This window comes from Buceros rhinoceros, unplaced genomic scaffold (assembly GCF_000710305.1).
Source record: "Buceros rhinoceros silvestris isolate BGI_N320 unplaced genomic scaffold, ASM71030v1 scaffold7325, whole genome shotgun sequence".
Classification (NCBI taxonomy): domain Eukaryota; kingdom Metazoa; phylum Chordata; class Aves; order Bucerotiformes; family Bucerotidae; genus Buceros; species Buceros rhinoceros.
This window is the reverse complement of record NW_010413351.1, coordinates 10,334-27,332: the sequence shown is the minus strand read 5'-3', so window position 1 is coordinate 27,332 and position 16,999 is coordinate 10,334. Positions and strand designations below refer to the sequence as shown.

At 38.4% G+C, this 16,999-nt stretch overlaps 1 protein-coding gene across 1 annotated transcript in view; it reads right to left on the bottom strand.

Annotated features, from left to right (window-relative positions):
* The window catches only part of B3GNTL1 (UDP-GlcNAc:betaGal beta-1,3-N-acetylglucosaminyltransferase-like 1), a 109,539-nt gene that overhangs the window by 86,222 nt on the left and 6,318 nt on the right, over positions 1 to 16,999 (bottom strand). Inside the window, exon 4 of the mRNA XM_010136692.1 lies at positions 9,535 to 9,600. Coding sequence (XP_010134994.1) covers positions 9,535 to 9,600 — 66 coding nt within the window. The remainder of the gene's footprint in view (positions 1 to 9,534; positions 9,601 to 16,999) is intronic.

The window sequence follows — 16,999 nt, the reverse complement described above, 5'->3', positions numbered from 1 at the left end:
GAAAGAGTGAGAGGCCAACAATCCAGAGCCTTATATACCACGCACTAATCAAATCAGAAACTAGGTTTTAAATTTTGTGGGGTGTTTTGGTTTTTTTTGGTTTTTTTTGTTACGCAATATCATTTTCTACAAAGTGCAACATAATGTTTAGAACAATAGTAAAACCAGTATAAGATATTCATCTAGAAAAAAATATAAAGAAACACAGGAGAAAGTAATAGGATCAGCCTCTGACTTTTAAGGATCAGACATTAGAGTAAGTCTAACTTCCAACTTAATTTGGTTCTTTTAAGATCCTTCAAGAATCTTTTAAGAATCAAATTACATTCTGTACCTAGTCCAATGGAAACTCAGAATAATCATTAAGGCAACTTTCTACTGTTCTGACCCAGAGTCCCTTCAGCAGCACACTAAACACCTAAAAGTTCACGGCATCAAGTGTAAACGTAGTTTTAGTAGAACTGATGGTAAATGGTTTGAGCAACGAGCTATCTCCGGAGCAATGGGTTTCACTTGCATGACTGAACAGTACAGTTGATGACTCTGGGTGCTTGAATTTTCAAAATAAGGCTCCAAAGGCCTCCTGCAGAAGATGCTATCCTAACGTCATTTAACCACATTCTTCACTTACAATGGTATCACAGCAAAAGGCACTTAGGAGTATAAACGCACGCGTCATTGAGAACAGCTGCATTTTGATCTTGCAACACAGCAGGAAAAGAGCTAGGAATGCGTCACAAAGTCCGCATTCTGTAAAAGCGAAATGTTCACACTTCCCTCTGCCCTGACCTAACAGTGGAACGTTTTGCACAGCACGCTCACGTCCTGCTTGATTGTCATTTTCAGACCAGTACCACCCAGGACTGCTTTTAGCATCATCTTAAGAGATGTGCTTTACAGACAAATCTTTAAATTGTTGCTAGGCAATCCCTTTTATTTCTAAGAGCCTCGGCCAAAACAATTCCACACCTTTTTGCTCTTCAGCTGTACCATTCCTCTCCCAGCGGCACTCTGACTCATGACTGGGATTCTTGACTCACACGTTGCAAGATAAACATCACCAACATAGAGTAACTCAACCTGTGCCTTTGATACTCCTTCTGTAAAGCATAGCTCATTTAACCAGCTTCTTTCATCCAATCAAGAGCAGTATTATTTAGAGTACAAAAGGCTTCCTCTAATTCCCCTGCCTAAGGTGTGCCACCAGAAGCGACTGCACACTGTTTCTTATTTCCTCCACATCTCACAGAGCTTTTATACTCACTTCACTGAGTATTTCCTTATTGCTTTGAAATTAAAGTAAAAGGTTTTTCATGTTGCCTCACTCATAATTTTTAAAATATTTCAATGAAAATCTTTCTGGCCTATTCTACAACCATTCAGACTTCCTGAGAAGGTGAGGAACTCTCCATATTGGAAACATTATTTTTTATATTTTGAGTATCTATTTCTATGCAAAAATGAGTTCATCCAACTTTCAACTTTTTGATCTACCTTGGAAAGTTTATTTTTATTACTACAAACGTTAACTGTATACTGGCATATACCTGGATTAAACTATGTAATATACACAACAAATGCTATTCACTTTGCTTTCCCAACTGGAAACTTGCTGTAATGTAGTGTTACTGTGAATCGTATGGGAAGCAGTAACATGAACTATAACCAAAAAATGTTTCTGGCAAGGGACTACGGCAGTTCATGGAAGAGCAAAACTCTAATCAGAAGAGAAAATCATGACAATCCTTTCTGCTATATCAGATGAGGTAATTCACTTTCTAGACAGACCATTAATTTTTTATGCATTAAATGTAACATAGCTTATTTATAGCTTATTTTGACTTATTTCTCTTGTGTCTGTAGCTCCATAAACTATGACTGTATTAGTAACAGTTATTACCACAGCAAAATATCTAAATACAAGGAGGAGAAGATCTTCATTTTCAAACATTTTACGCTTCAGATACAGTTTTAAAAATGAAACATGCTGAAAGTCTACATGACAATCAGACATCCATGAATATCAAACTTGAGTAATCACAATCGTTTGATGGAGTTATTGGCATGTGGAGGCCATATTAAACACAAATTTAATTATGAAGTGGTGTAAGTGGAGATGTTTCTCATTTGGGATACTTGACTAAATGTAGAACAGACTTAAACTGACATTATGACTTTAAAAACGTGCTGCGGTTTTTCAGAAATATCAAACTAAAAGGAATCTTTAAAGAAGCTGCCTAATAACAGGCAAAGAAACAGCTGAATTCCAGCAGATCTGGGTGATATACATGGAAAGGCTCAATTAATGAAAACCACCGTAATAATAATACTCTCACATTGTGAAACAAAGAATTTTCATATTCTTCAGTGCAGAAAAAGCAGTCACAACAAAACCTTCACATGATTGCTGCACTAGTTTCTACCCTCCATACCACAAGATTATTAAAATATCATAAATAACTTTTAAAAACCTCTAATGACAATTTCCCGAAGTCACAAATATCTGTATCTTTCTAAGTCTCTATACCACATAGCCCCAGAGGTACATTTTCCATAGGCTGGAGAAAAATGTTAAAGACTTGTAGTTTGTTTGGAATTGAGTGTAAAGCAGTAAAGTTCTAATGACCAGATTCGTTTTCCCAGTTCATGAAAAATAATACTTCTCTGGACATTTTTTTCTCTTACATAAAAAATAAACTGGTTTGGGATATTCAGCAATCGCAGATAATTGCCTCAAGAATATAATCTCATTTTTCCTCTCTGTCCAAACCAAAGTCAGACCAGAGCCTCTTCAGATCTACTTGGCCCATTTAGGAAAGCAAATTCCTACTACCAGGGTTAAGCAAAGAAATCGGATCTATTCATCTATCCTTCAAGACAGGCCCATATCTAATTAATTTCTCTTCAATAGGTGTTACATGAATTAATACTTATATTGAAGCTAAACTCTCCAGGCAATTCTTGCTAGGACATGCTTGGGCAACGCACACTGCTCTGTCTCAAACATGCTGAGTAAGGGAGACGGAAGGAAAGCTGATGCCAATTAACTAAGGAGAAGCAAAGATTATTAAATACTACACAATGAAGATTTTAATCCACTTCACGTCCAAAACAAAAGCATTTATCAAAGAAAAATCTATAAGCTCTATACAACAACCGGAAGACAATAAAAGGGAGACCAGTAAAACCTGGAGTTCAGTAGAAGACAGAATGAGAGAAGGTCACCAACAACCATTAACTTGTTGCACAGAAGGATGGAATTTAAATGGAGGACTTTTCTATCACACCAGAGAATTGTTATTTCAATATTATGTAGTTATGTTTAATGACAGTTTAGTAAAGCTTCACAGATGCTTATTATCTTTTCACACCCGCGACATTACATACAAGATACTACTAACCTATTTTTGCAGTCCAGCCTAACATTAGACTAGTAAGTAGATAGAGGTAACAAAAAGCTTTAACATCTTTCAGAGGTGACCAGACTCCATTGGTATGTGGAATGTAAAAATCACTATGCACCAAGGTCTGCCAATATTCCCAAACTGCTACTGCTGACTGCCAATGTATAAGGAGTGATTTTTCTTCCATTTTTATTTTGATCCCAGGCTCCCTTTCGTCATGAGGCAGCCTGGCCTGGCACAAAGTGGATAAATCACTCTTCTGCCTTTATTCCAGACTTCTGATAATAAGCAGGAACAAAAAAACCCACATTAATGTGATATATTATGGGACAGCTGCAAAGTAAAAGGCTACACTGAAAAGTTTCTGTTGTATAAGCCAGTGTTTTAGCGTGTGATGCTGTACTGGAGACTCTGTATGTAAAGTTACACACCTGAGATGAGATGGAAGCAGCTGTCTCAGCTGCTCAGCAAACAAATCTCTCAGAACAGGCTATTTACTCATAGTGCTCTTTTTGTATACAAAATAATCAGTGCGCACTCTGACTTATAAAAACTGCTCTGATATGCAAGACAGTATATAGAAACAGATCCAGACTACCTGGAATTACCTCCCTCTCTCCAAGGAGAAGAGCTACACCTAAATTACCCAACTCACTGACAGATGATGTAAGAACATCTCTCAATCTTTTTGCACTTGGAACAAAACGAAGCTCAGTTAAGCCATACCCAGAAAAGTGCTCTCATGGATTAACTCATAAAAACCCTGTCTCCTTCCAGTGTAAAATGTGCTGAAACACTGTCAATCTTTAGGTGTTTTGAAAAAGAATCCGATCTCATTACGATGACAGCCATATACTCAGAAGGCTGATCTTCGGTAAGTCTGTTCCACATTAATATCTACTTCGTGGACCACTTAAACTTCTATTTAAATACAACTCTAAGGGCAGATCTACCCCTTTGTTTTATTGTATATTTTTTCTGTTGCTACTAAGGAAATTTCAGATACTGATTCAAATGAATAAGATGTAAGCTAAAAGGACTGATGTAATCAAGAAGCAACAGAATCTGACCGTTTCAGTCACAAAAAAGAGAAAGTGAAACGACTCAAACTAGTGCTCAATAACGAACAGGTAAGGCAAATGAGGGAGGGAGTTCAAAACAGTCTAACATGTAAACAGAAATGTTTAATAGGTCTAGGGAAGTATAACAGCACAGGGTACAGGGACAATACAGAGAACTTCTCTCTTAGACTGTAACTTTTAAAATCAAGAAATGTACGTATCCAGACCAAAAGAAAAGAAAACAAACCCCACTTTATTCCTCAGTTTCATGAGCTTCCCTGGGGGTGGGGGAGAGACATACAGTGCCTTTGGCCTGGAGTCGTGCCTTAGAGAAAGGACCAAGCTCAGCTATCTCATTCTATTGTTTCCTCTCCAATTCTTTTGCTGATTGCGCAATATTTGTTTACAGCTTTCCCAGAGGCAGATGAACAGGTCTGTGAACTACTAGTGCCATGTGTTGTTCAAGTTCATTCAGTTCAACCAATTATCTTAAGAGTCACATTAACCATCAAAGGTATGCAGAATTTAGTCGGTTAACACATTCAGATAATGCAATAGGTTAAAATGGCCTTAGGCATCACAACTCTTGATCTAAATCCAAGCTACAGAATATGCCAAAAATTTGCTTTAGAGATGCAAAACAGTGAGAATTTCTCTTCAAGAAATGTAAATGGTTATACTCAACGGTCTCTCACATGCATAAGTATCCTATGTGTTTGAGAAAGAGGCTAGTAACTTTACAACAAAAAGAAAGGTGTTCATTCTGACACCGCTACAGATTCTCCTCTTATTCAGCCAGTGAAAACAAAAGGAAATAATGTTCCTTATTTCCATTGCCCACGTTTTGACTCCAGCTGTTGGGAAGACGTGCGAGACAATGAGGAAGAGCTTAGCTATTTTCTAAGCAATTCTGCAGGGATGTAAAAATTAGAAGCCACATGCTGTTCATGTGCACGGTCATATTGTGGGAGCACACGTATACTCAAACAGTGGTGAGAGGAAGAATAAAGCAACACCATGCCCAGCAGAAAATACGAGGTCCAAAACTATTCAGTATCCTCCAAGACAGATGAGAAAGTCAGTGGCTTTTAAGCGTGAATAGTACTTCTCATTTTAGCACCGTTCTATTCTCCTTCCAGTATCTGGAATCCTCAGGGAAAAGAAAAACTGGCAGAGTATTCCAAGAGCTGCACTATTCTTGGAAGCCTCCCGAATGGCGCAGTGGCTTGGCAAAGCATGGCTAGGTACCTCAGGAACGACTCACATTCCAGAGCAGCTCTTCAGGGCTACAAGTTCTCTAAGAGTGTTCTCACACCACATCCAGTGATTACCTCGGCATAGCCATAGCAGGTCCTGGTGCAAGCACCCAGCATCAAGACACCCTGGAAGCAGATACCGCCAACAATCTCCTCTCTCTCTGAAACAAAAAGCTTTGGGAGTTCTTAGAGGGTGCTACTCTAAATAGAGTAACAGAACAAATGCGGGATGTATGGAAGCAGATACCGCCAACAATCTCCTCTCTCTCTGAAACAAAAAGCTTTGGGAGTTCTTAGAGGGTGCTACTCTAAATAGAGTAACAGAACAAATGCGGGATGTAGGCAGGAAGCGTGTGTGGTTTGGGAAATAATTTCCCAGGCTACTACAAACTCAGCAGCTTTGTTCAACAGAACACTAGCACGTACACAAAGTTGGATCTCCTCCAGAACACCACAAGTATAAGTAAAATAAGATATGAAGGCCCAATTTTTTCAGAAGTAAGGGAAAACTGATCTTGAACCTTCCCACTCATTAGCTGCCAACACAGCGTACATGATTTGTGGCTGGTCAGTAAGCAACACCCTGGACAAACCGGAGAGATGCTGCTCCTAGGGATAAACAAAAACTAGAGCGAGAAATTTTAGTAACAGTGGCTCATTCTCTAGTAACAAAGGCATTCCTTATCTGATTAGAGCAGAAGCAATTTGAAGGCACGCTTGTATGCAGCATAACATACATGCACATGTGCACTGGACAATCAGTGCCAAAATGCTGGCAGCCATTATTTTATCAATAGACAGTACAACGGCTCCAAGCTTTCAAACTGCTAAAAGCAGGTACTCACACGGAACCAGCAACGCTTAAGAATTTATAGTATAAACAGGCAAAGTCTCACAAACTTGTGTCTTCTGAGAGTGTGCTATTTATAGAATCCCTGTCAACGGAACTTGGAGATAATGTAAAATATTCACCAGAGGACAAGATGGCAGTGGTCCTAGAGAGCTGCATTTCATAAAATCACAATGTATTAGTAATTTTTCTTTTAAGGTCCAAAATGATCCACTCTAAATATTACCCATGACAGAACAATTCCATCCTGCAAGACTTCTTATAAAAAGTCTTCCAGATAAGAACCATTTAAGAGAGTAGAAATTAATTTGCTCTTGCTCTTTAAAGCATGATTAAGTAGTCTACAACACAGGAAACGAGGCTGATAAAGCTACGGGCTGCTGCGGTGTTACCCCAGTCATATTCCAGTACCTGAACCTGATGGAAGCCTCTTGCTTTTTCAGAGATAGAGTCGCAGGTTCTTTGAAGAACAACTGGTTGAGAAGTCATTCCACTGTTTAGCAACCAGGCTTCAAGTCAGGGTAAGCCATCTGCATTTAGAGTAACATGAGCAAGGAAGAACCTCAGGGATTAGTTACGATCTGGGAGAAGATTTCTCTTGATGGAAAAAGTGGGAGACTTTTCTTTCCTGTGAATCTACATAGTAACAACAATAGCCTGAAGCCTCCAATACTGCAGCTCACTGGAAATACCAGTCTTCAAATCTGGCTGTCAGTAGCACCCAGCAAAGCCGGGATTAGGGACAAAATTTCTGGAACTAAACTGAGGCTACATGAAGTCACAAATCCAGGTCAGAAAAAGTTGCCAAACAGTGGAAAGTCCAAGTCTGCAAACTAGAATTTCAGGAACAAACCAAAAAAGCTCACTACTCCGCAGGCACTTCTCAAGCTTCTGCCTTTTTTTTTTCTCCCTCTACCTACTTTGGCTTATCATACTGATGGAAGCTATGGTCAGAACTTCAAATATAGCACAGACCTGTATTCAGACATCCCAAACCATCTTCCAAAGCCAGAAAATTCAATGGTATGATCATGCTGAGGGCAGAAGAAGGATCATTCTTTTCAAAACAGCAGTCCACCCTGACATTGGTCAGTACACCTGTGAGGAGCGGAATTTGTTATGATGATGTCTGTCTTCCCAGAGCAACCACTATGTGTACTGAAGTCGTGCTTCCAGGGAAATGGTTGGACACTGCCTGTTGATGGGAAGTAGAGAATAAATCTTTTGTTTCCCTTTGCTTCTGTGAACAGCCTTTAGTTTTGTTTTTATTAAACTGCCTTTATTTTCCTCCATGAATTTTTTTCATCTTATTTTCGCCCCTGCCACCACATCCTGCTGAGGAGGGGACTGATAGAGTGGGTTGGTGGGCATGTGGTGTCCAGCGAGAGTCAACCCACCACACTAAGACAGGACCACAAGCTTCAATTAGTTTAGAGCACGGGAAGAACAAGTTTGTATTGCTTAGAATATATCATGAAGACATACCCTTCAGTCCACTCAAGCACTCATAATTACTTATTCCACTGTCATTGTCCATACTGAATGCTGTTAGGCTCTAAACAGAACAGAATTTAAACAAAACAGTTGAAGTGTTTCCTAAAGAGACTACAAACCATTTAGTTGAAATTAGTCTAATTTTTAAATGTCTTAATATACAGACATAGAAGTCACGAAAGCAAGAAATACGATAGCTCTTAACAGAAGTTAGGAAATGAAACAAGCTTACTGGATCAACTTGCCTCTCTGGTTTTTTTGGCATTTTACTACAGAGTTACATTAACTGATTGATATCAGAAAAAAAACAACTCTCAGTGCATCATTTTATTATGTTCATAATGTGAATTAGGTTAACTGCTACTCACGTACTACTAAAACTATAATTTGATAAATTACATTGTCAGGGTTATCAGATTTCATAAGAGACTTAATACAGGCGGTGTGATGAGCAGGTTCACAGCCCACCACTAAGCAGCAGGTTGTTTGGCAAACATTCCTCACCTGAAAAAACTGCAGGGATCTCAACTTTGAAGCAAGAGCGTTTAGGAGGAAAAGTTCAAAAGGCGTTTCACTCCCAGGGACTAATAATCTAAAACTGTCTAATTTGTTCTGAGACCTGCAGGAAATACCTTCTTGACAGATCAAGTCAATTGACCTCTTCTTTCCAGAAACCTCTTGCCCATTGAAACAAATCCCCCAAGAGAAAACATCAGAGATATGAAAATAATAAGCCTACTTTTGCTGAACATTGCCAATAGGAATACAAACTCAGTTTTCAGGTTTATAAAGAGTATCCATGTCAATAACATTGACAAATAAAGAAACAGCCATAACAAACTACTTACATTTATTATTCAGGTAAGTAGAACTTGGACACACACTCTCTCTAAAGGATACTGGTCCTAATCAGAGAAATTTATTTAAAATCAAAATCATCTAAATCATAAAACAACTCTCTTACAGAATGTTCTCTAAAGTTCACTTCACAAGAATAAAGAATGGCATTCTAATAATGTTCTCTTTTGTGGGCAAGCATAGGGAGAAACATCGATTTAACTGTAGGCCAGTTTATTAATGACAACAGCTCATACATTCCTTACAGTTTACAGTTTCTTAAATATTAAAAACAGATAACCCATAGCTGTAGCCAATACTTCGCAGCTCTTCACACTACTTGGTAAGGCTACATAAAAAAGACACTTCTAGAGAAACCTGTATACTTATTTGAAAAAGAGTATCACTGTCATAACGAGATTTGGTTTGCTGAACAGAGAAAATAAATGAAAGAAAAGAAGTTCAGTCAAAGCTACTATTCAGTGCAAGGATTAAAAATAAAGGAAAAGACTACACTGGTTATTGCTCTGCCTCCACCAGCCCTACTGTGAAATTTTCATATCCTTTTAAAGATGTATCCGGCACTCTGTAAAAGAAAACCACACAAACACACACAAGAAAAAAGTACTCACACTGTTTGGGTGTTGAATGGCAGCTTCGTGCTGCAGTCTAACCCGCTGTGGCATCATCACATCATCCTGGAATAAATAGCACACTGTTATTGAACATAAAAAGGGTCACAGTACAGTGCTCAGACACACATTAGAATGTGCTGCTAAATTAACATCATTTTACTGGCTTGCCGTCAGAAACACAAATGGAGCAAATATTAAGAAACACTTTTAGCAGATTAAACTCAACCCCGTTCAAACTGGAAGTGATCAGAACTACTACGTGACAACATGCTGTGATGTCAATACATATCTTATGGCAGCCCCTCCTTTTCCACTTCTACAGAAATTTCCCAGCGCTTTAACACCTCTGCCGGCAGTACTGGCTGTGTGCACGGACAAGGAACTAACCTTGACTAAAAGCATGAGGTTTGAGACATGCCAGCAATATGAGGAAACGGCCTTTGCAGTTTAGCTGTACCTTGTTTCATTGATAAGGAAAACCCTTCGGTCTCTAGATCTACCAATAGGTCATATTTCATGAGTACAAAAACTGGTATTTGTGAAATGATAAAATTCTAAGGAAAAAAGAAATAAGAAAAACCCCACAGTGATAAAATGCACCAGCACGGACACTGACTTTAAAATACATCATCTGTACTTAGATTTGATGTTAACACTTCCATCACGTGTAGCATAAAGGTCTGTTTTGCTCACATACAAAGAGACAGGTTGCCTTGAAAAGAGCCAGTAACCTCGTTATCCTTCCTGGAACAGCCAGATGTCCCTTTCAAAATTGTATTATTTCCTGTTCAAAATTATATCCTTCCTAGACTATGATTTTACGGACTATTAAAATGCCCAATCGTAGCACAAATTTTCTTCCCTGAATTTAGTCTCCTGAGGTTTCTACCTATATTCTTTTCCGTTTTGGTGCCATATTTCTTCCCTTCTACAGGATCAGCTCAGTCTTTCTCAGATGGTTAAAGCTAACACAGCCTATTGCTTCTCAGAGCACTGCCAATGACCCAAACATAATTCAAAAGAGCCCTGAATTCCTCTCTATATCCATCCTTTCAACAGTTCCTCACATTAAAATCATTTTAAGGAGATTCCTACTAAAGCCAAAGAAACAAATATTGAATTTCCCTCAACTTTCACAATAAAACTTTCAGTCAAATTAATGGCAACAAGAAGTATATTAGTGTTTAAATACCTAGAGCTTAAGAGGGTTGAATGACCTTGATATAAAGGTAACACTATAGCTTTATCAAAAATAGCACAAAATGAAAAAAGTTTGACAAGTAGATCCAACTATCTAAAGCAATTAAAGGTGAAAGATAAAAAAGGCATCATAAAACTGACCCTCACCACATGCAAATTTATAAAAGATGGAAGTAAGACACTGTTAAGAGTGTTTTTCTGTATTTTCAGTTTTGAATATATTTAGTAATAAGCATAAGAGATGTTACTGATTTTCAAAGCCAAGAGAGTGAAAAAAACCCTTCTGATTTCTCACCCTCTGAGCATCAGTTTCTTCAAAATGACAATTAATTTATTTACCATCTTAATCCACTTTATCAGTTGGGCACCAGAATTCAGGTACTGTATCAAGCAAATGTTCCCAGAAAACATTTACCCTATTTCCTATAAAAAGAACCATAATCCTATTTCTTCATGCCAAATACAGAGCTGATTTTTGTAAATTAAACCTGATTTTCATACAAGCCATAGGAGATATATTTATATTTCGTTTACAAATTAATAGTTAAGGTTATTAATAGTATTCTTTACAAATTAATTAGGATTCTTAGCTGTCTTCTTGTTAAATTCCCAAGAGAAAAGAAATCCATCCAAACCCAAGGAATTTCAATGCTTCAAACAACGTTACTATTACCTCTTACAATATACAACATATGCCCTTGTGCTAAGAGATTCCATAGTTTACGGTTCCGCACAACAGAGAACAATTTAACAGAACACACACATCCACAAAGAGGAAGAACAGAGTACTATCTTTAAAAGGTTCAATCAGTGTGGAAAGTATTCAAACCGAGTTCACATATCCCAGTCACCAAAGAGGTCAATGTTAGGCTTTTACAAGGAGACAACTTGACAGGAGAGGTCTAGTTCCTCCTAACAAAACGCTCTGTCATTTTGATTCTATTGGCAAAACTAACAAGTCTACAGATCTGGGTCTCAGGCTATCATCAAGATCATCAGCATTCTGTAAAACCCAGCTAAAGAGGGGCACTGTAACCACAAAAACTTCAAAACGCCTTTTTTTTATTAATACATCTGTGTTCTCTAATGCTGGAAAACTCTATGAACTCTCACCTGAGTGACCTTCACAATTTTTTTTTTAAAGAATTTTGTCCTTTTATTTTTTTCATTAACAGTGTCACACATATCGTGCACTTTGTATAGTTCTGTAATACTTTCCAGGTTAACAGAAAGAGAAAATAATAATAAAAAAAAAGAACACAGTAGTTTAAGATGTAATCCCAAATAAAATAATAAAACAACTAAGTGATGAGGAAGAAGAGCATAAAATACAAATCACATCCCAGACCAAACTGAGTCACATCAGTCATTTAGCTTTTCAGACTCAGGCTGGGCAACTATGAAAGAAAATTGAATGCAAAAATCCAAGTTCAAAAGTACTACAGACTCTTTACTATTGATGACTGGGCAGGTATCCACAAAGTGGAAAACAGAATATATTTATACAGAAACAATGTTAAGCAATGTGGTTGTATTCTAGAGGGGTGTTTAAAAACCAAATAAAATTCTAAAGAGTAAAACCCAAAATATTGTACCACAAAATAAGAGTCCTTTCAAAAGTTTTCAACTTCATAGGCCATTGGTAGCAGTGAGATGCCCAACCATGCACTCTACTGGTAAGAGTTCATGGAGTTTAAGCAACTATAGTATTAATCAACTGAGATGTTCAAGTATTTTATCCAGCTGTACATTATGCACATATTTTCTATTAAAACTGTGGTATTTACAATACTGAATTCAGCAACTGTGTTGCCAGACTCCACAGTCAAGAGTCTGGTCTCTTGTGTGGTTTAAAACTAAGAAAAAAACCTCAGTAATTAGAGAAACACTTTCCAAACTGGTTTTCACTCATGTCATATCAGACAAAAAAAGGCACATGTCTGAGTGTAGCTATTATATCAAAAAGGGAAGCATATTTAGTTTGTTTCTGTCTCCTAGGTACAAGTAGGGAAGATAATAAGGGTAGCTGTGAATTACATTGACTATATAATTTTAAAAAAAGGAAGTTTAACAGAAGTTTCCACTCAAATTCAATCTTCCCTGATAACATGTAAGTCTCTAATGATTGCCTCCTAGCACAAATATGGCAGACAGGATGAAGAGGATTTCCCCACTGAAAGAATGGACAAAAGAACAGTTTTAAAATAAATGCTAGATAAATGCATGCCTTCGGTAAACATCTACAGGATAGCTAAATAAAAAAGCATCTGTAAGTACATCTATTTTCCTGTGATCCCACTCGCCAGACTTAGTAGAACAATAGAGAAAAATCTCAGGTAATAGCCACATTTCCTGTCATCGAAGTACATACAAACACAGAATACAAACAAGGTCAAACAAACAGGTAAACAGCAAGAAATAAAGCAACATAAATAGAAACCTACTTTGGGCACTCAAAATAACACAGAATTTACAGGAGTTTTGTTGATTACAAACATGCTTCCCGTTCTCCACTGTCTATTCTGAGTAGGGAAACAATTTGCTCAAAGATGGGAGAATGAAAGGGACTTGATTTCACATGAAAAGCCATTGGGGATTTCTAACCAAGCCCAGATGTGCTTCTGCCAGTGAGGGGCCGTGATCTCCAGCACCTCTGGCTCCAGGCCTCTGGCCGGCAGTGCTCCTGTTGAATGGTGGTCCCTGCTGTGGAAAGCTGCCTTGCTCCTGCAAGTTCCTCATCCCTGACAGACACTGCCAGATCAGGAAAGCTAGTTATACAGCTCTCAGCTGGGGTGTTATCCTCCCAGCCAGAGGCACCGTTCTTCAAAAAACACACAATTTACACTGAGCTAATTGTTCTGGTTTACTTCACTCATATGTTTAACTGATGAAAAGGAAAACTAAAACAATAGACTGAGCTTAAGAACGCTACTCAAGGCTGCTGTTGCTGCTTCAGCCTGTGTTTCTTAAATCCATTTGGGTAAATGAAAATGACAAGCATTCACTGGCCTCTTCAACCAGCACCTGGACCACACCGAACTCCGCTGGTAACATGATGATTTTCCCTTAGAAGTGGGGGGGTTTGCACAAACAAAACATACAGCTCAACTTACAATACACATCTATTTTTTATAACCAAGGACAATTTCACATAAAACAACACACTAATTACAGCTCACTGTTCAAGTGCTTTCTGAAGCTCAGTTACAAACAGCAAAATGTGCTTTTCCAAATTCCTTCATATTGGGCTGCTCAAAAAAAAAAAAGGGGGCTGACACTACACCCTCACCTTCTTTTCATTGCAGCTATTACACATGAAATATAACCTGAGGCAACACCAGGAGGAACATTTGACTCACTGAGAAACAATACGGCATCTTCAAAGTCTTTCGGTCCATCAAATGGTGATTCATTGATCCTGCACTTGCTCAGACTACATTGAAAATCCTTCTTTGCTATTATTCAGTTCAGCTCCTTGAACCAGGGAAGTAAAAGGCCTCCAAAAACTGGCCTGTCAATGGCACTACCAAAGCAAATACCCTGACCACGGGCGATTTTCCAGAAGCCCCACACTACCTAACAAATCAGAACCCTGCACTCTGAAGGCCACAGACAAGTCATCCGAGCAGAGCACACCCTAATGACCTGACCTGCAAGATCATCGGAAAAAATACTACTTTCCTGTTTCTACTCCTGAATTAAATAAGGAAGAGTACAGCACAGAAAACACTTCAAAGATTAAGCAGCTGACTTTATTGAGCACCGAATCTTGTAATTCAGCATCACTATTAACTGATCAGGAAGTTTTTGCTGCCCAAGCAGCTCCCACCTCAGAGCATTCATTCAGCTAATGCAGACATGCCGTTCCATATCTAGATTTTCTGTAGTCACTGGAGATCACCTTGGATCCTTCTCAAAGATCACCGAAAAAACCAGTTCCTGTGTGTTTGCAGGTAAGGGAATCAAGCAACTCACACAGTGTTCAATAGCAAAATCAGGAAACTCAGGAGAGAGTAAAATCCTCACTGTCAACTCTAAACAGCCACTTTAACTAAAGAACAGCTGAAGGTATATATAGGGAGAGGTTACAGCAACCAAATTCTGAAGGTTTGCTTCTTCATTTATGAAACAGAAAATTACCATTTCCATTCCAGATAGAAACATTAATCTGTACGTAATTCATGAATTTGTCTACATTACAATAAAAGGAATGATGCCTTCAAGCACTCGTAGTTCGATTTCTGGGTGCTCATTTGTGATTCAGAAACATGCAGCACAACTTGTCAGTACAGGAGCAGCTTCTGATAATGGAGTTCATTGCTACATCCACCTACTGCTATTGGAGCAACAGCCTACTTCAGTTTTTAAATCAGACAATCATGTTTGCAAAGAATAGCTTGTTAACAACAGAAAATAAATACACAAAGTCTCCTCACTGCTTCATTTCCTAACCTATACAGACATTAATTCAAAAGAAAGGAAGAATATTTCAAAAGCTCATTAATACTTGTAGAGTAATGTATAGTGGCAACTAACAAGAAATCCATCTTTCCAAAACCAGTAAGTTATGGAGGCTGTAAAAACAAGCAGCTCTGTTTGTAACTGAAAGGAAGCTTGAAGCTGGAGTCCCTGAAGCATCTACCAAGCCTAGCTAGCAAAGGTCCAGCCACCTTCTTCCAAACATTTACGAACAGCCCCTCAATGGAGGGTTTTTGAACTGGAAACTCCAGAAAAGCATGCAATTTCACAGCAATTAAGAATTAACATTCCCAACTCAAATCATACAAACAAATCCCACCAACAGAAAGGCACAGGTCAGCAGCTGCTAATTCAAACATGGCAATGCCGATTCCAGTGGTCCACCCTCACTTTTCGGGTGTAAAACTTAACTATATTGTTCACTTTCAGCTCCTAGCAAGCAGCAACACTGTGGCAACATGGTTTAGAGCCACATCTTTGAACTGGCAAAGAACCTCAGAAATTGCAATCCATTGCCAACAGAGCCTTTCAAAAGACCAAAACAAGTGTGTCAAGGGCTCCAGTGAATACGACTGGGTTCAAAATACTGCAGGTCAAAAAAGGACACATTGTCATATTTCTTCTTTAACAGTCAGGAACTGTTAAAGTTCCTGTTGTGTCAAACAACACATTGATTAAACCTGAGATAAGGGGAAACTACAGAGAGTGTTAAGGTGAAATAAAAGCATGTTCCCTTTTAAAGAAACACAGTTTTATGCAAGTATAGGCATGTTTAAGTGAATGTCAATGAAAACAGCAGTTCAAAGCAGAAAACAGAATTTTTAGTGTCTGAGTTCTGTTGTGCTGCAACAGAGTGAATGATTTTAACAAAGATGGTCACCACCCCAGAGAGCTGACAAACTGAGGTTACAACATAATGCAGCTGTGGATCAAGTCATAACTGAAGACAATTTGAAGAAGAGGGTAGCTTACAGTGAAATGTATTTGCATAATCAGTTCATTCTATTGTCACTATGACCAAGATTTGAAGAATTTGTTAAGTATCTTAAATTTTTCTACTTGTTTTCCTAGTGGGAAAAATGCCTCAGTATCTTAAGAGGCAAAATCCATTACAACAATCACAGAAAAAAAAAAATCTCAAAAAACAAAACCACCCACCAAAGAACAATCCATAATAGCTATTAGTCAAACAGCTGCCACTTCGTACTAGAATAGGCTGATCAAGTTCTGACAGTTCTGAGCTCTGTAACCTTTTTTTCCACATTTCTTCCCAATTTGTTGTCCTCACAAATCTGTGTTGAGAGACATAACACAAACAGCTTGACTCCAGCTGGAATAGCAAGCGAAGCAGTCCCTCTGGAGCCAGTACTTCCAAAGATGCTCCCAAATATGCTCATACATTCATTTAACTCAAAGTGAAGTGAATGTACAAGGAGCCACAGTGTATTTCTGCACCTATATGAAATGTATAAACTACTGACCCAGCCTCATTTCTCTCCTCATCCACCGACAGCAAACCTGAAATGATGGCTGCACTTCTGAAGGTCAGTTCCCTGGCATTACTGCAGCACATTCCAAAAGGCTGATATCACATTCCTTCCTAGAGAGCCTGATACCCGATTGGTGACTGAAATGAAGAAGGTAGGTGGCGTATAGAAGTGGAGCTGTTAAACAGCTGGCAACATCTGTGTTTCAGCTACTATCACACAACATTTACTAACTCCGGCCAAAATATTGAGCAATTTTTAGACTTGTAGCAGTTTCCACACTCATTTCATCTCTT